At 40.9% G+C, this 20,885-nt stretch overlaps 1 protein-coding gene across 1 annotated transcript; it reads left to right on the forward strand.

The window, feature by feature from the left end:
- On the forward strand, nt 9,832-10,635 carry LOC109823165. Its single transcript, XM_020389451.1, has one exon. The coding sequence runs from the start codon at nt 9,832-9,834 to the stop codon at nt 10,633-10,635; it is 804 nt and encodes a 267-aa protein (XP_020245040.1).

A 20,885-nucleotide genomic window follows, 5' to 3' on the forward strand; every position in this document is an offset into this window, starting at 1 on the left:
CTCCCACGTCTCAAAGCTAATGTAGTTTATATCTATTTTCATTGACAAATAGGAATAAAAGATTTCATTGCATGTTTGGTTTATATCTATTTGGCGGGTTTTGCACATTTTTCCTTCAAACTAATAATGAGGAAACTATTATTTCCTTGCTAATTGATTCTTTTAACAAGGAAAGGGTTCGTCGTAAAACAAAAAAAGTTAGTGAGAAAACATTCAATTTGTTGTCAATGAATTTGGCTGGTGTTGCACATTTTTTAGCCAAATTAATAATGAGAAAACTATAATTTTCTGGCTAATAGGTTCTTTTTGACGACAAAACGGTTCCTCGTAAAACAAAAACTTTTAGCGAGGAAGCCTTAAATTTGTTGCTATTGAAATTGGTGGGTTTTGCACATTTTCCGCCAAACTAATAACGAGGAAACTATTATTTCCTTGCTAATTGGTTTTTTAACGAGGAAACAGTTCCTCGTAAAACATAAATTTTAGCGAGAAAACCTTTAATTTGTCGTAAATGAATTTGGCAGGTGTTACAAATTTTTCTGCCAAACTAGTAGTGAGTAAACTATGATTTCCTCGCTAATAAGTTCTTTTTAACGAGGAAACGGTTCCTCGTAAAAACAAAAACTTTTAACGAGGAAGCCTTAAATTTGCCACCATTGAAATTGGAGGGGGTTTTTTTTTCCCGCCAAACTAATAATGAGGAAACTATTATTTCCTCGCTAATTGATTCTTTTGATGAGGAAACGGTTCCTCGCAGATTATGGATCTTCAGCGAGGAGATCATACTTTGTCGCTGTTACATTTGGCGGGTTTTCCTCTATTTTTCGCCAAAAGAACATCGATGAAATGATTATTTCCTCGTTAAATGTGCATTTCGCAATGAAAAAGTTCATCACCAAAATCACATATTTCCTCGCCAATAAAACAACTAGTTAGGAGACCAAATTATGATCATCTTTAGCGAGGAACTAAAATTTTCATCGTAGAAGGTGGTCTACTGTGAGGAAAATATATTCCTCGTAGAAGACCTACTGATATTTACAGAGGAAACAATATTTTCCTCGTCGAAAGTGATATTTGTTGAGGAAAATAATTTTCTCGCAAAAAAGTTGGTCGCTAAAAGACCTGTTTGTTGTAGTACTTCCAATGTTCTAGTCCGCTTAAGGATTTGGAAGCCTCAAGTGTCCAATATCTTTCAACGATTGATCTCAACAGCGAGCTCAACGCTATTAACTTCTTCCACGGACACAACCACCACTATAAATCTGTAATTTTTTTTCTGAGATCTAAATCAGGTTCATTCTCTATCAAGTCTCACCGTGTCTTCCTCTAATATTAGCTATACCACCTCGTCAACAGTAACTGCTTCTGGAAATGGTTACTCTAATATGCGCAGTTTTCTTCGAGGTCAATTGCTCTGAAGGTATGTCACTGGTGAACGTCCCAAACCTACTAAAATTGCTGGGGAAAGTGATAAATGTGTTTGCAAAGCATTTAGAATATTGGGATAAAATGAACCACAGAATCATCACCCAGATTTGCAATGCATTCGTCACTTCTATCAACATGCAGCTTCGTCGATTTGATACTACAAAATAAGTTTAGAATTTTCTTGCACACAAATATCTCTCAGCAGATCTATCCTTTCAAGTATCAAATTTGGAGTAAACTTTCAACTCTGGCCAACAATAAGGTCAATCTATTAATGCTTTTTATTCTAAAATAAGTATTCTCTATGATCAACTTGCTATGATCGAGTGAACCTTCCTCTTGGGATACTACTATTGATGCTAAAAAAATATGCCAAGGATCGTGATGAATTTTGTCTAATTCATCTTCTCTTGGCTTTATTGGAGAATTTGAGCTTACTTGGTCCTCTTTTTTGCATTGTGTTCCTCTTTCAGCTCTTGATGATGCAGGTATTGATATCTGATGAGATGCATCTACAAATCTGTTGTGCGCGGCGGAAGCTTTCTAGGGCAACACGAACAATAACTCGAACTAAACCACAAACAATATGCAAACCACAATCACAGCAAGAACAAAGAATTTACGTGGTTCGGCAAGTTGCCTACGTCCACGGGGCAAGGAGGGGGGAGATTTTACTACTAGAAATCAAGGAAATACAAATAGGGTTACAAATCTCTCAGACCAAACCCTAAAACAAAGCACTTGATCTCTCAAAGCTCTCCCACAATTGGATGCCACAAATCTCTCTTAGAGGCTGCTCAAAATCGTCCTTTTGATACCCTAACAAATCAGGTTTAGGATATATATAGCTTACAAAACGAAACGGGTCAAAAACCTGAAAGCCCAGCCCAAAACGACGTCGGTCGACCGCCGCGGTCGACCGCGATCAATTCCGGTCGACCGGCCCGGTCGACCGACCAGCTCAATTCTTCACCTCGGCGAATGTTTCCACCAAAACTGAGCCGACACCAAACCATCCAATAGTTCCTCAACAGGTCCAGGAACAATACTCGAGCTGAAACACGATCTCCCCCCATCTTGATCAACTGATCAAACCGGCTGCATCTAAAGACTGCCTACGTATCCTCTTGCCCAAGGAATCAAGCCGAACGTAGTTCATATTAATGGCCTCCAAAGGCCTCAGCACTGAAGGATGTTCAAAAGCTTCAAACAATGACCAAATTTCACTCCTGAAACAACTTTGGTCAACATATCTGCAGGGTTGTCATTTGTGTGGACCTTCTCCAATATGACATCTCCATCATCCAAGACGTCCCGTACAAAGTGGAATCTGACGTCGATGTGCTTCGTGCGCGCATGATAAACCTGGTTCTTCGCCAAATAGATAGCCGACATACTATCACAATATATCCGAATAGTCTCCTGAGTGATCCCCAAGTCCTCCAATAATCCACGCAACCATAAAGCCTCCTTAATAGCTTCAGTAACTGCCATATACTCTGCCTCTGTAGTAGAGAGAGCCACTGTGGACTGAAGCGTGCAACGCCAACATACAGGTGCACCTGCCAATGTAAAAGCATAACCTGACGTAGACCGGCGTTTGTCAAGATCTCCAGCATAGTCTGAATCCACATATCCAATACAAGCCTGCCCATCCTTCTCATCCTTCTGAAATACTAAACCAACATCCACGGTGCCTCGAACATACCGTAGAATCCACTTCACGGCCTCCCAGTGACCCTTCCCGGGGTCATGCATGTATCTCGATACCATGCTCACGGCCTGTGACAAATCTGGCCTCGTACACACCATCGCATACATCAAGCTACCTACTGCACTGGCATATGGGACCTTCGACATATAATCTCTGTCCTCAACTGAAACAGGTGACATCAACGCTGAAAGCTTGAAGTGGGGAGTTAATGGTGTGCTAACTGATTTTGCATTGCCATCAAAGCTGAATTTCTTCAACATCTTCTGCAAGTAGCTCTTCTGTGTAAGCTTCAATTTCCCCTTCACCCTGTCTCGCTCGATCTCCATACCCAATATCTTCTTTGCCTCTCCAAGATCCTTCATCTCAAACTCGGATGATAACACCTCTTTCAGCTTTCGAATAGCTGAAGAATTCCTGGAAGCAATAAGCATATCATCAACATATAAAAGCAAATATATGAGCTCACCATCCTGTAGCTTGTGCATATAAACACATGGGTCATATGGGCTCCTCGTGTACCCTCGGCCAATCATGAAGTCGTCAAATCTCTTATACCACTGTCTTGGTGACTGTTTCAAACCATAAAGAGACTTCTTCAGCTTACAAACCAAATCTTCTTTTCCTGCAGCTTTGAAACCCTGGGGTTGTGTCATGTAGATCTCCTCATCTAAATCTCCGTGTAGAAAGGCTGTCTTCACATCCATCTGGACCAAATCAAAATCCAACTGTGCCACCAGCGACAATAAAATCCGAATCGACGAATGCTTCACAACGGGTGAAAATACCTCGTTGTAATCAATGCCCTCAAGCTGTGCATATCCCTTGGCAACCAATCTGGCTTTGAACCTAATGTCCCCAATAGAAGATCTCTCCTTCTTTGCATATACCCACTTGCAACCAATAGCTTTCTTACCCTTAGGTAGCTGTGCAAGTGCCCAAGTATCGTTCTTCTTAAGAGACCGCATCTCCTCCTCCATAGCTTCCCTCCACCTGATCGAATCGGGGCTAGACTCTGCCTCCCTGAATGTGGCTGGAACCATATCATCAACGACCTCCACTGATAATGCATATGCGACCATGACATCATTATACCTAGCTGGCCGACGAATCTCTCTCCTCGGTCTATCTGCTGTAATGGACCTCTGAACATGACCCTGTTCATGAGTCCCATGATCTACTGTATCCTGTATCTGCCCGTCTGTCATCTCATCTCCTCCCAGTGTCACCTCTATATGAGCCTCAATGGATACAGTGCTCTCTGGAGTGGGTGGAGTCACATCATCCTCCACCTGCTGCGATATCTCTCCTGTCTGGTCTCCCTCCACCTGCTGAGGGGCTCGAGGCCTCATCATGTACGCCTCGTCAAATGTGACATCTCTGCTAATAACTATCTTCTTGTCCTGTGGATCCCATAACTTGAAGCCTTTGACTCCATCTCTAAATCCCACAAAGACTGCTTTCCTCGCTCTCGGATTTAATTTACCATCACTGACATGATAATAAGCTGGACACCCGAATATCCGAAGCGACTCATAGTCACTAGCCACCGAACCAAACCAACGCTCCAAAGGAGTCTTCCCGTCTATCGCAGTGCACGGCAACCTGTTCACGAGATGGCTCGCATAAACTAACGCCTCGGACCAAAAATATCTAGGCAATCCACTCTGCGTCATCATACACCACACCTTCTCCAGCAAGGTACGGTTCAATCTCTCAGCCACCCCGTTTTGTTGCGGTGTCTCTCGAACTGTGAAGTTCTAATGCCGTAATCCCGACAGAACTGCAGAAACGGATCACTCTTGTACTCTCCACCGTTATCTGAACGTAGAGTCTTCACCTTTCTACCTGTCTGCAGCTCCATTTTCTTCTTCCACTCTACAAAAATATCCAGGACCTGATGTTTATACTTCATCAGGTATACCCAATTCCTCCTGCAATAATCATCAATGAAAGTGACAAAATAGTTGGCCCCACCAAGAGATGTGTTCTTGGAAGGACCCCAAACATCTGTGTGAATATATTCTAATGTACCTCGGGTGTTATGAACAGCGGTGCCAAACTTCACTCTAGTCTTCTTCCCAAGTACACAATGCTCACACAATTCTATCTTGTAGGTCTTAGCACCTTTCAATAGCCCATGTTTAGCCAATGACTGTAGGGACTTATCACCTGTGTGTCCAAGTCTCATGTGCCATAAGGTGGTAGTGTCCTCCTCTGTAGTGATAGAAGCTGCCAGACCCCCTGTAACTGTCTTGCCCTTCAAGTAGTATAGGTAGTTTTCCCTGACACCTCGCATCACCACCAAAGAACCCTTCGTGACCTTCACTGTAGCATCCTCTAAGATCACTCGATATCCTGCTGCCTCCAAAGTCCCAAGAGAAATGATGTTCTTCGTCAACTGCGGCACGAACCTCACTTCCTTCAATTCCCTCACTACACCATCATGCATCCTGATCCGGACTGAACCAATACCACCAATAGGGCATACGTGATCATTACCCATAAGCACGACATCCCCTCTTTCCAGCTCCTCAAAGCTAGAAAACCACTCCCTCTTAGGGCAGATGTGATATGTAGCTCCCGAATCCATCATCCACTCCGTGGAATCCGCATAGCAAACCGACGGTAAAGCAGGGCATGAATAGCCTGAAGAATCTGAATCTGAATGCTCACCAATAGCTTTTGCAACATTCACTTCTGAAGCTTGTGCAGCTTTCCCCTTATTCATCCCGGCTTTTTCTTTCCACTTTGGGCAGTTAATCTTCCAATGTCCTTCTTCTTTACAATACCGACATTGATTTCTACCAACACTCTTATAGGCACTCCTATTCTTTGACTTTGAGCGGTTAAACTGACGACGGTTTGGATCTCGGCCTCGAACTGCTAACGCATCTCCCGATGCCTTCTCGGAGGGTTCACCATCACTCTTCCTCAACTCATAGTTCACCAAAGCTGAGGTCACCTCCTTGTAGCTAACTGTAGTTCTTCCATTGATCATAGTGAGAACGAACGTACCATAATCATCTTCGGGCAACGAACACAGAAGTAGCATCGCCTTGTCTTCATCCTCAACTATAATATCAACATTGGCCATATCTGAAAGTAGCTTAGTGAAATTGTTGACATGCTCCCTGATGGAAACCCCTCTCTTCATCTTGAACTGGTAAAATCTCTTCTTCAAGTGAAGCCGATTCTCAATGCTCTTCGTAAGATCTTTCTCATTGAGTGTTTCCCACATCTTCTTCGCCGACGTCTCGTTCATGACATCATAAATAAGATCCGGCATCAAGCATGACCTAATAACACCATAAGCTCTACTGTTCATCTTTCTCCAAACCTTATCCTCCAACTCAGCGGGTTTATCTTTTAACTCAAGAGTCTCCTCCAAATTCTGTGCATCCAAGGCATCCATCACCTGACACCTCCACAATCCAAAATTGATCTTGCCATCGAACTTCGGAACATCAATCTTCATGTTATTGATGCTCAGACTCTGTATCGCCTTTGTTAGAGACGAACCTGACGTGCTTGCATCTCCCATGTTGTCGATCTAGCTCTGATACCAATTGTTGTGCGCGGCGAAAACTTTCTAGGGCAACACGAATAATAACTCGAACTAAACCACAAACAATATGCAAACCACAATCACAGCAAGAATAAAGAATTTACGTGGTTCGGCAAGTTGCCTATGTCCACGGGGCAAGGAGGGGGGAGATTTTACTACTAGAAATCAAGGAAATACAAATAGGGTTACAAATCTCTCAGACCAAACCCTAAAACAAAGCACTTGATCTCTCAAAGCTCTCCCACAATTGGATGCCACAAATCTCTCTTAGAGGCTGCTCAAAATCGTCCTTTTGATACCCTAACAAATCAGGTTTAGGATATATATAGCTTACAAAACAAAACGGGTCAAAAACCTGAAAGCCCAGCCCAAAACGACGTCGGTCGACCGCGCAGGTCTCGCGGGACCGCACCGGTCGACCGAATCATCAAACCCGAGAGCAGAAAATCCTACAGTCATCCTCGGTCGACCGCGCCGGTCGACCGCCACCAGCTCCGGTCGACCGCGCCGGTCGACCGCCACGCACTCTGATTCCCATCAGCTTCGGTGCACGTTTGCGGTCGACCGCGCCGGTCGACCGCCCAACTCTCTGCTGATTTTTCTAAGTTTCTGTAATATCTTCAAAATCTTGAATCCTGCTCTTGCTAGTTCTAAAGTTGTTCTGGCTACTTCAACTTCTTCTCAACGCTCTGGCTCTTTATAAGTCTTTTGTCATTATGGCACGTAGATGTGTCACGTCCTTCAAGATTGCAAGACAAGAAAAAGAGCTAAAAATAGAAAACATGGTACTGAGACAACTGTAGCTACTACCTCTGATTCATCTGCTAGTGAGCCTTCTTCTCAAAGCATTCCTACCAACCCTGCTGAATTTGAGGCTTATCTATACCAGATTCTAGGTCGCATGAGCAATTCTTCCCCATATGCTCTCTCTCTCTCTCTGTTGCTCTAGGTAGGTCTTGGTTCTTTGACTCTGCTCGTTGCAATCATATCACTTCTTTTGATTCCTTTTTCTCTCAAAGGAGTAATCTATCTTATAAACCAATTATTCACACCGCCGATGGTTCTCGCATGCATGTTAGTGCTATAGGATCTACTTCCATACCTAATTTGAGCATATCTAATACTTATAATGTGTCACATTGTACTCTTAACCTTTTATCTATTAGCAACTTTGTGAACTTGGACTTGAACTAACATTCTCTTCTCAAGGTTGTGATGTGCAGGATCCTCGGACAAGCCAACTGGTCTGTCTAAACGGTTGGAACCGTTTGGGAAAAGAGTGTTACAAACGGTTACAACCGTTTGGACAAAAAAAAGAATCGTTTGGGCTGAAGCCATTGGGAAAACTACAATGTTCTCTTCCTCGATCTGCCTAGAATTTTAACTAGTTTGGATCCAATGATGAAAATACGATTGCATAAATATCACAATAGTAACCTCATACATTACATTAATTTTCGTGAATAATCATAAAATTTAGAAAATACAAGATAATAGCAGAAAAAACTCAATTCGTTAAAACTATGCATCATATAACTTACATTCAATGTCATTAATACATGAAACTTGGGTCTATCTCCTTTGCAAGAATTAGTTAGAGTCGTATAATTCTTAAGTTCAACAGGGTACCAAAGGACTTGAGCTTTTGCACTAATTTAGTTCAGCAAAAGTCAATGACAAAGAGAAAACTTCATCGCCTGTGGTAAGAAATATGAGCATTAAAAGTGTCAATTGATTGAATATTTACAGAATGCTAGTTCCAAGTTTCATTGACCATTTCTTTCATAACTGAAACAATGTCAAGCGACTCAATCCCATGATTATCGGGAAAGAAAGGTATTAAAGGGGGCGACCTGAGGAGGAGACGATGGAGGCGCGCAGTGGAGGAGCGAGAGCCCCGGCGAACCTGAATCTACGAATTGCAAAGACCAGCAGGACGAGCAGGATGAGGATGCGGTGGAATCGATGGAGACTGTGGAGGAGGCGGCAGAGGAATCGATGGAGGTTGTAGAGGAGGCGGAGGAGGAATCAATGGAGGCGGTGGAAGAGGCGGCGGAGGAGAGAGAGCACCGGCGAAGATGAGGCGAAGGTGCGTTGGCCAGCAGCTACGGTGAAATTTTTGGGGTTATGGATTTGAGAGTGTGCGGTGAAATTTTTGGAAGGAATTTTTGGCGCTGCGGTAAAATTTTTGGGGAGAACAGATCAGAAAAATGACTTTTAAATTTTTTTTTTTAAACCTAATATGTCTCCCAAACGGTTGTAACCGTTTGGGCTAACATATTCCAAATGGTTAAAACTATTTGGGACCCGTTTGAAATTTCTAATAGTCCAAACGGTTTTAACAATTTGAGTTAAAAACCGTTTGAGTTAATTATCCCAAACGGTTTAAACCGTTTGGGCTAGTTCGACTTGTCCAAACGGTTGTAATAACCGTTTGGGCTGTGCTATTTTGTACTAGTCGAAGGCCATAAAGTATGTCGCTTGTTTGAGCTTACATCACCGCATGTTCCATCTCAAGTATTAGTCTTTACTCATTCTTCAGTATCTTCTCTTCACTTGTGGCATTCTTGCTTATGTCATCATTCTACTTCTCGTATGAAAACTTTAGTTTTTCGTGGCCTTTTAGGCAATATCAAATAAGAGTCTTTTAATTGTATTTCTTTTGGAAAATAACTTGCTTTACCCTTTAATAATAGTGAATGTGCTTCTATTGCTCCATTTGACTTAATTCATCTAATGTGTGGGGGCAATACTCCTTACTCTACAACCAGTGGTTTTCGCTATTATGTTATTTTTTTTACGATCTCTCTCGATATAGCTGGATTTGTCTTATGGAACATCGATCTGAATTCCTTAATATTTATATGGAATTTAACAAATGATTAAAACATAATTTTTCAAAAACATTAAGTATTTTTAATCTGATAATGTCCTTAAATATACTGAGAGATCTTTTTTACAATTCCTAAAAACCAATGGAATTATTTTTTAACGATCTTGTCCTGGTACCTCTCAACACAACGATCTTGAAGCCGCTCAAATGATAGATGAAGAACAAATCTCCGATTATTATTCACGATTACTTCTAATTGTGAATAAAATAAGGTGAAATGGAGAGAAGATGGAGGACATCCGAGTGACGGAGAAGTTTCTCCGATCCCTTACATCAAAATTCGAGCACGTGGTGGCGGCAATTGAGGAGTCAAAGAATTTGGAGGAGATATCAATAGAGGAGCTCTTGGGATCTCTCCAAGTTCAAGAACAACGAATGCAAAAGAAGGCTAGTTCCATAGTTTTGGAGCAAGTACTAGAGTCAACATTGACTCTAAGTAATCAAGGCTCACAAGGTAGAGGTCGTTGTCGTGGTCGTGGTAGAGGCAGGGGACGTGGTCCCCAACAGCAAACCACTCAAAATCAAGTGGAGACCCAAAGCTTTAGAGGACGAGGACGAAGCAATCGTGGAAGATCCACACCTGGGCGTGGAAGCAACAAGAATGTTCAGTGTTATAACTGTCACAAGTTTGGGCACTATGCTTCAAATTGTTGGCACAAAACTGAAGACAAAACCAATCTTGTCGAAGCAACAAATGATGTGGGTAACAACTCTACGCTTTTTCTTGCTAATGATGATTCAAGTGTTGAGAATGATGCTTGGTACCTTGACTCGGGTGCTAGAAACCACATGTGCGGGAAGAAAGAACTTTTCATGGAATTCACAGAAGGAGTTTATGGAAGTGTGAGCCTCAGAGATTCTTCAAAACTCCCGGTTGAAGGCAAAGGGAAGATTAAAATCTACCAAAAGGATGGTAAGGCCGAGTATATTTCCGATGTTTACTATATTCCTAACATGAAAAGTAATATTCTTAGCATCGGTCAATTACTCGGAAAGGGAAAGTATATATGGAGAACAACCACCTTTGGTTGAAAAATACAAATGGAGGCCTCATAGCTTGTGTTAAGATGACAAGGAACCACATGTTTCCCTTTGAAAAATACAAATGGAGGCCTCATAGCTTGTGTTAAGATGACAAGGAACCACATGTTTCCCTTGCATCTAAACACGAAAGTCGACAAGTGTTTTCAAGGACTCATGGAGAATGAGTCATGGGGGTGGCATCTTCGCTTTGGCCATCTAAACTTCAACGGTTTGAAGTTACTGTCTACAGCTGGCATAGTACGAGGTCTACCAACAATTGATCCACCGAATCATATTTGTGAAGGTTGTGTAATTTGTAAGCAACCACGACTTCCTTTTCCCAGTGGAAAATCATGGAGAGCAAAGGCACCATTGCAACTTGTTCACACCAACATCTGTGGACCGATCGATCCCGTCTCTTTGGGAGGTAATAAATATTTTATAACCTTTATTGATGACTTCAGTAGAAAGTTGTCGGTGTACACTCTTAAAGAAAAATTTGCTGCATTTACTACATTCAAGCATTTTAAAGTTTTACTTGAAGCAGAGAGCGGCCACAAGCTAAAAATTCTTCAATCTGACCGAGATGGTGAGTACACCTCAAATCTATTTCAAGAATATTGTAGGGAGAAAGGTATAAGGAGACAGTTTACTACTATCTACATACCACAACAAAATGGCATTACAGAAAGAAAGAACCAGACCATCCTTGACATGACAAGAACCATGCTCAAAGAAAAGGGATTGCCAAAGCAGTTCTGGACAGAAGCCGTGGCGTGCTCAGCTTATTTGCTCAACCGATGCCCCACAAAGATAGTGAATAACAAGACACCTCAAGAGGCATGGAGCGGTTACACGCCTAGTGTGGCACACCTACGGATTTTTGGTTGTGTTGCATATGCTCAAGTACCTAAAGTCAAAAGGAAGAAGCTTGACAATCGCGGTGAAAAATGTATTTTCATCGGATATAGCAAGGAGTCGAAGGCATACAAGCTCTACAATCCACTAACCAAGAAACTAGTTGTTAGTAGAGACGTTGTCTTTAATGAAGAAGAAGCATGGAACTAGAGCAATGAAGATCAACCCGTGGTGAATGAACCTGATGAGTCTCTACATGAGGAACCATCACTAGCTACACCACCATCTCTTCCACACTCTACACCTTCTCCTGCAAGAGGTTCTCCATCTTTTGGGGAAGGTAGTAGCAGCGGATCTACCGTGCAACGAGGTCCCATCAAAATGAGAAGCCTCAAGGAGATCTATGAGCAGATAGAAGAAGATGAAGAGTCAAATCTCTTCTGCTTATATGTTGATCATGAACCTCTCACCTTTCAAGAAGCCGTAAAAGAAGATTGTTGGCAAACAACAATGGAGGAGGAGATCCACGCCATCCAAAAGAATGATACTTAGAAGTTGACAACTCTTCCATAAAATCACAAGGCAATATGGATCAAGTGGGTGTATAAGATCAAGCGCACAACAAATGGTGAAGTTGATCGGTACAAGGAGAGACTTGTAGAGAAAGGTTATAAACAAAAGTACAGTATCGACTATGAAGAAGTCTTTGCTCCGGTTGCTCGACTGGATATGGTGAGACTATTAATTTCACTTGCAGCTCATCACAGGTGGAATATATATCATTTGGATATCAAGTCAGCATTCCTCAATGGCATTCTTGAGGAAGAGGTGTACGTGCAACAACCAGAAGGCTTTCTTATGAAAGGGCAAGAAAACAAAGTGTACCATTTGAAGAAAGCCTTGTATGGCTTAAAGCAGGCACCACGGGAGTGGAACGCCCGAATTGATGGCTATCTTCATCAAAACGGCTTCATTAAATGTCCCTATGAACACGCCATCTACATGAAGAGGAACCATAAAGGCGAATTTCTATTGATTTCTCTTTATGTTGATGATTTATTGTACACAGGAAGCAATACCGAGATGCTTGCCGAATTCAAGGCGGCAATGTTCAATGAATTTGAGATGACGGACAATGGATTGATGTCCTATTTTCTTAGCATTGAAGTGAAGCAGCAACAAGAGGTGATTTTTATATCCCAGAAGAAATACATGAAGGATATCTTAGAGAAGTTCAAGATTAATGAATGCAACCCTGTGAACACCCCAGTAGCCATCGGAATGAAGCTATCAAGAGAAGGAGACGAACGTTTCGTGGATTCAACTCTTTTCAAAAGTTTAGTTGGTAGCATGAGATACTTGAAGATCACAAGGCCCGATATTACTTATGGAGTCGGACTTGTGAGTCGTTATATGGAGACATCGAGTGAGTCTCACTAGTTAGCTACGAAGAGGATACTAACGTATATCAAAGGCACACTCAACCTGGGTCTCTTCTATGCATATGATGGAAATGCACAACTAGTTGTTTACTTAGATAGTGACTGAGGAGGTGATCAAGATGAGAGGAAAAGCACCACAGGCTATGTCTTCTATCTTTGGTCAACTGCATTTTCATGGACCTCAAAGAAGCAAGGAGTTGTAGCTTTATCTTCGTGTGAAGCAAAGTATGTGGCGGCTGCATCTACAGTATGTGAAGTAATTTGGTTGCGAAACATATTAAAGGAGTTAGATCATCTACAAGAAGACTCGACCATAATTTTTGTGGACAACAAATCAGTCATCCAGCTTGCAAAGAACCTAGTACATCATCGGAGGAGCAAACACATAGATACACGGTTTCATTTTCTCAGAGACCATGTAAAGCAGAAAACCATTGAACTGAAGCATTGTCACACCACTAAACAAGTAGCAGACATATTCACTAAGCCATTATCAGGTGAAACTTTTATGTGGCTAAGAGACATGCTTGGTATAAAGACATTTTGATTTGAAGGGGCATGTTGGAATATCAAATTAAAATGTTAGAATAAATGAGGTTAATATAAAGACATTTTGATTTGAAGGGGCATGTTGGAATATCAAATTAAAATGTTAGAATAAATGAGGTTAATAGCATGAGTTTTAGAAGTGCAAGGGTCAATTAAAATGTTAGAATAAATGAGGTTAATAGCATGAGTTTTAGAAGTGCAAGGGTCATAAGTTTAGAACGGGAAGAGACATAGGTTATGCAAGAATAAGAGTAACTTACTCATTTATGATATTTATCTTTATGGCATTAAAATAGGAGTTTAATTTGTGACTATTGGCCGTATACCTAGACGTTTTTATTTTGAAGCCTATATAAAGGGCTATTGTAATCCTTGTTTGATATGAAGAAAGAAAACTGAAGAAATATAAGTGAGTTCTTTGTCTTCATTTGAGAGAGTTCTAAGTTCGTAAACTTAAGAGTCATCAAAGGCAATTGTCGTTATGATCCCATCTCGAAAAGACTTCGTATTTCTCGTCATGACGCCTTTTGGGAGCATAATTTTTTTCTTCTGATATTGCGTCTTTTAGTCCTAAATCCTCGAGTAATCTTAGATTTTTCACTAATGAATATATCCTTCTTTTTCCTAAAGAAGTTACTGTAGATAATCTATGTTCTCCAAGCGACTCTACTGTGACCTCTCTTCTAGATGCTGCTGCTTCCATAGATCCTTCTCCTCCACTTGAGAGCTTTCCTACTTCAAATCCTTCACCATCTGCACCTTTAGCAAGGGATCCTACAAGAATTCACCATCCTCCTATTTCTCTTAATAGTTATGATTGCTCTAAGGTTGCTTCTGCCACTTCTCTTTGTGAGCCTCCCACTTTTCGTGAGGCAAACACTAATCCTTTTTAGCACTAAGCTCTAGCCGCGAAACTCCATGTTTTCACCAACATAAGCACTTTAGATCTGGTAAATTTGCCTTCTGATAAGTGATTGGATGTAAATGGGTGTTCAAGGCTAAGACTCATTCTAATGATTTTGTCGAATGCTACCAGGCTCGTCTGATTACCAAGGGATTTACTCAGGAGTATGGACTTGACTATGAGGGCACTTTCTTCGCTCCAGTTGCACGCATCACATCTATCCCCTCTCTCTAGGCTATTGCTGTTGTTCGCAAGTGATCATATTATAGATGGAGATCTAGATGAGGAAGTTTACATGCAGCCTCCACCTAGATATGAGTGTCCACCAAATAAAGTGTGTCGATTGCGAAAAGCCATATATAGCTTAAAACAAGCACCTCGAGCTTAGTCATCTAAATTTAGTTCTACTATTGTTCAATTTGGATTTGCTTCTAGTCCCTATGATTCAACACTCTTCATTAAACTAACTCAGCAATGTGTTATCCTTCTACTTCTCTATGTTGATGATATAATAATTATGGGAGATGATCATTCAGGCATCAATGATCTTCAAAGTTTTCTTAGTCAACAACTTGAGACGAAGGATTTGGGCAATCTTAGTTATTTTTCTAGTCTTCAAGTGTAGAAAAATTCATATGAATACTTATTATCTTAGTCTAAATCTGCTATCGAACTTCTATCTCGCACCATAGTGTCTGGTGATGTTGCCTCTTCTCCCATTGGTCCTAGTATCAAACTTTGCAGTACTGATGGAGAGCCTTTTGATGATGCAACATTGTATCATCAGCTAATAGGTTGTCTTGTGTACTTAACTGCTACTTGACCATATATATTATTTGTAGTTCATAAGTTAGTTTATGTTAGCGCATCACGTCACCCACTTCTCAGCTATCATTCAGATTCTCCAGTATGTTGGAGGTACTCTCTCTCTTGGCCTTCTGTTTTCTTCTGCTTCTACTCTCGAGTTGCATGCTTACTCTAATGCATACTATGTTGGAGATTGTGATGATAGGAATGTTGAAATTCAGCAGCTTCACCTACCCCTACCTACCTAGCTACATTTACCACCTAACCTTAATAGTGTATACGTACCCTATAAGAAAGCTTATATATACCCCCTAAGTTTGATTTGTAAGGCATCCCTGTAGCATAGAGAGAAAGAGAGAGAGAGAGAGAGAGAGAGAGAGAGAGAGAATTTGTATTTGAGAGTATAGTGTGTTTGTACCACTAAAGAAATAATAATAGTATATTTTTTAGTGTCCACCACTCCTCTCAACTCAACAAGTGGTATCAGAGCCTAAATTAGGGTGTGTGTGTATCTGCTTATTGTATATTCTGTGGCTACAACCAAAGATGGATCTTCCACATTAGAAAATAAATTAGGTTATTATTTATCATTTGACGGTATTTGTCACTATTTATGAGTACGATACTATTTATAAGTATAGTTACTATTCATGAATACAGTTATTATTCATAAGTACGATTACTGTTCAAGTGAAATAGTATATGTTGTAGCTCGTGATAGAAGCAAGGCGGTCAGGGACCTACTCTCTCCTACGGTGATCCTATCGGCATTCTTGAAGGCCAAAGTTCGTGTTCAGTCACTGTGAAGTTGGTTGGTCAGGGACCAAATTTGCGTGGAGATACTGAAGCAATACCATGTCACGATGGCGGATTTGACAAATACGACTAATACACTTAAGAAACTCAATGGTAATAGCTATAACTACCGAGAGACATGTATGAAGTCCTATTTATAAGGACAAGACCTTTGGGAGGTCATCCGGGGTGCTAAAACTAACACATCTAGGGAAGTTGGTGAAGTACTAAGAAAGTGAAACATCAAAGATGGCAAGGCTATGTATGTGCTAAAGACAACAGTAGAAGAAGATCTCGTAGATTACATGCAAGATGCTAGAACTGTGAAGGAGGCATAGGATACGCTCGCTACACTCTTTTTGAAGAAGAATGATGCTCGACTTCAACTCATGGAGAATTAATTGATGACCTTGCAACAAAAAGATTTGATAATCAGTTAGTGCTTCAAGCAAGTAAAATCACTTTGCTTAGATATCGCTCAACTAGATCTAGATTCTAAAGTACCCGACGCAAGGATAAGGAGAATAATCATCCACGGTTTGAGATCAGAGTACCACGGGCTCATTGCTGCTACACACGTGGGGGCGACTCAACCAACATTATTAGAGTTGGAGAGTTTGCTCGCTACACAGGAAACCCTAGACAAACAAATGGCTGACGTTTTAATAGAAAGCAAAGATGAAGCACTCTGCAGCAGCAAGGAGAGAGGCAAACCAAGATGCATCAGAAAATAAGAGTATGGAAAGGCTGGTTCAAGGAGGCAGCTAGGATGGCCATACACTAACAGAACACAACAGCATGAGGAGCAAGGTGATCATCGAGAAAGGGGACCTGACAGTAGTCGTTACAACTGTGGGAAGAAAGGAAACATTGTTAAAGATTGTCGTTACAAGAGAAAGCCTACAGAGGGCAATGTTGCAACATCGCGCAGATGTAAAGATGATAAAAAAGAATGGGATGCCCAAGCATCTGTGATCATCATTGAAGATGTACCAGTTGATGAAGACGAGGTTGTTCGTATGGCACTAACCTCGATTGTAGAAGAATCTGAGACCGCATCTGCAGTAGTTTCAGATTGAGAAGAAATCAGCTATAATGAAGATTAGATCATTGATTCTGGATGTTCCAACCACATGACGAGAGATAAGGGGAAACTTGTCAACATGAAGGAGTATGAATGTGGCTGAGAAGTTGTGATAGAGAATAATTCAAGATTACCTATCACACACATCAGAAAGATTGCATTTACACTGCTCTATAACCCAAATCGGATACAACTACAAGATGTATACTATGTACCAGGTATGAAAAAGAATCTTCTCTCTCTCTTCCTATTAATAGCTTCTGGAAACTACATAGTATTTGGCCATAAGATGTAAAAGTCTATTGAAACTTGAAGCCACCAGGAGAACCTGTCATGGAGGGACAGAAGGTAGAATCTATCTATGTGATGTCGACAGAATTGACATACATAGATAAAGCCAAAAAGAATGAGATGACTGATCTGTGGAATGCTCGGCTTGGTCATGTGAGTTATTACAAGCTCAAGATTATGATGGAAAAGTCAAAGTTAAAGGGGCTTCCACACTTGAAGATTTTAGGAGGGACCATATGTGGAGGTTATCAGTATGGTAAGGCGCATCAATTACCGTATCAGGAGTCACAGTTCAGAGCCAAGGAACCTTTGGAGCTTATACACTCAGATGTATTTGGTCGAGTAAAACAAGAATTAATCTGTGGGATGTGGTATATGATCACTTTCATCGATGATTACTCAAGGTATGTCTGGGTTGATTTTATGAAGGAAAAGTCTGAAGTACTCTCCAAATTCAAGCAATTTCGAGACGCAGTCGATGGAGAACTCGGCAAGAAGATTCGTTACCTACACACAAACAAGGATGGAGAGTACACATTGAAGGAGTTTTACGACTACCTGAAGCAACACAAGATTCAGCGACAGCTAACATGCCCAAATACTCCATAGAAAAATGCAATAGCCGAAAGAAAGAATCATCACCTCGCCAAAATTTGCAGAAGCATACTTCATGCCAAGAACGTGCCAGGACGTTTTTGGGTCGAGTGTATAAAGACTGCGACGCACGTGATCAATCGGCTACTACAATCGAAGCTGGATTTCATGTCGCCCTTTCATAAGTTGTGGAATACTAATTCAACCGTAAGCCATTTCAGAGTCTTTGGTTGTGTATGTTATGTCTTTGTGCCTGATCACTACGCAGCAAGTTCTATAAAAAGGCTGTAAGATGTAAATTTTTTAGGTATGATAATAAAAGAAAAGGATGGAGATATTGTGATCCCATAATCGGACGGTGCTACATATCAAGGAATGTTGTGTTTGACGAAGCCTCATCTTGGTAGGCTTCACAATAAGTTGCCCTCCTAGACTCTAGTGATCTAGAGGATCAGTTGCAGAAGAAGCTGGGGGAGCTAGGTCAAGAAGAAGGACTACGTCAATCAGAGAAGACAGAATCAAGCTCTTTAACATCCTCAAAGGAGAATAATCCATGGAAAACTGGTGTTTATTAGACAACACCAGAAGAAGAGCACCCGAGCCAGATAGAGTACATTGAAGAAGAACCAGTTGAACAACTTCAAAGATCAACGAGACCCAGAAAGCCAAATCCTAAGTATGCTAATATTATCATTATGGAAGATGCGAAGGAGCCATCTAGTTTGAGGAAGCATACGAAATTGTTGAATGGAGACAAGTAATGGAGGACGAAATTCAAGCTCTACAGCAGAATCAAACTTGAGAGTTGGTGCTGAAGCCAAAGATATCAAACCTATCCCCTATAAATGGGTTTACAAAGTCAAGACTCGATCGGATGGGTTAATTGGGAGATCCAAAGCATGCTTGGTTGCTCAAGGATTCTCTCAACAGTATGGACTGGATTATGACTAGACAATCAGTCCAGCTGCAAAGATAACAATAGTTCGAGTTCTTCTAGCTCTAGTAGTCAGCAAAAGTTGGAAGCTTTGGCAGATGGACGTGAAGAATATATTTCTACATGGTGAGGTGGATCGAGAGATATACATGGAGCAACCCATTGGGTTTGAGAGCAAAGAAAAGCAAAGATATGTTTACAAACTAAAGAAAGCTCTCTACAGATTGAAGCAAGCTCCGAGAGCTTGGTATGGCAAGATTGATGAGTTTTTAATTCAAATTGGATACTCTCTTCCTCCTGCAGATTCTAGTTTATTTGTCAAACAGACTAGAAATAGGCTAGCAATTGTGTTGGTCTATGTGGATGACTTAATCCTAACTAGAGACGATGACGCGGAAATCCAAAGAATAAGAACAAATCTATCGGCTAGGTTTCAAATGAAGGAGCTTTGGTAGCTCAAGCATTTCCTCGGGTTGGAGGTTGACTGAAGGAAGGATGGACTATTCTCGTGCCAAGAAAAATTTGCGAAATACATGCTGCTCAAGTACTGGATGTTCAATTGCAAGTCAATCACAACACCGATAGAGAAAAATCTAAGACTGTATGCACATGAAGGAAAAGATTTGGAAGATCCAACTATTTATCGACTACTAGTTAGAAGCATGATCTATCTAACGATGACAAGAACAAATATTTCATTTGCGGTTGGTGTGATGAGCTGACACATGCAGAAGCTAAAGTAGCCTCACTTAGAAGCAATCCAAAGGATCCTAAGGTACATCAAGGGTACAGTTAACTATGGTCTCTTGTATAAGAAAGGAGAAGAATGTGAGGTCTATGGCCTATTGTGATGCTGACTATGCTGGAGATCATAACACTCGAAGGTCTAATATCCGATACGTGTTTAATCTCGGTTCAGCGGCTATATCTTTGTGTAGCAAAAGATAGTCAACGGTGTCACTATCAACTACAGTGGCGGAGAATAGATCAGCAGCGATGACAGCTCAGGAAACCACGTGGTTTTTTAGTTAATGAGAGATCTACTTCAGTCCACAGACTACTCAGTAGCTTTACATTGTGATAATCAGTCTACAACACGATTGTCAGATATTCTAGTTTTCATGCTAGGATGAAACACATCGAAGTACATCATCACTTTCTTCGAGAGAAAGTTCTTCAAGATGAGATTGTAATGAAGCCAATCGGGACAAAAAAAAATAGCTGACATATTCACCAAAGCACTGAGTACTTTAAAGTTTATAGAATTTCGAAGTCAGATTGGACTCGTGGATAGAGAAGTCGCTGCTGTGGGGGAGTGTTAAAATTCAGCAGCTTCACCTACCCCCTACCTACCTAGCTACAGTAATCACCTAACCTTAATAGTGTATACCTACCCCATAAGAAAGCCTATATACCCAATAAGTTTGATTTGTAAGGCATCCTAGTAGTATAGAGAGAAAGAGAAATATATATATATATATATATTGAGTATTTATTTTTGAGACTATAGTGTGTTTGTACCACTAAAATAATAATAACAATCTATTTCTTAGTGTCCGCCACTCCTCTCAACTCAACAAGGAACTCTACTACCGGATATTGTATTTTTCTTGGTTATTCCTTGATTTCATGGTGTAGTAAGAAGCAATCTATCACATCTCTCTTTAGCATCGAGTTTGAATATCAAGCTCTTTTAGATACCACTTCTGAGCTTATTTGGATTAGTTGGTTACTTTAGTAAGTAGTAGTTCCACAATCCACTAGTATTCCACTCTTTTGTGATAATAAGAGTATCAGTCAGATTCCTCATAATGATGTCTTTCATGAGCATACAAAGGACATTGAGTTTGACCGCCACTTTATTTAGAATCACAGTCGAAAAAGCACATTACATCATATTCATGTCTCTTCTCAATATCTGATCGCTAACATCCTTACAAAATCTTTTCATCCTGGACGATTCCGATTTCTTCTTTCCAAACTCAAGCTGCTCCAAGTCCA

The sequence above is a fragment of the Asparagus officinalis genome, chromosome 9 (genome assembly GCF_001876935.1).
Source record: "Asparagus officinalis chromosome 9, Aspof.V1, whole genome shotgun sequence".
NCBI classification, from domain to species: domain Eukaryota; kingdom Viridiplantae; phylum Streptophyta; class Magnoliopsida; order Asparagales; family Asparagaceae; genus Asparagus; species Asparagus officinalis.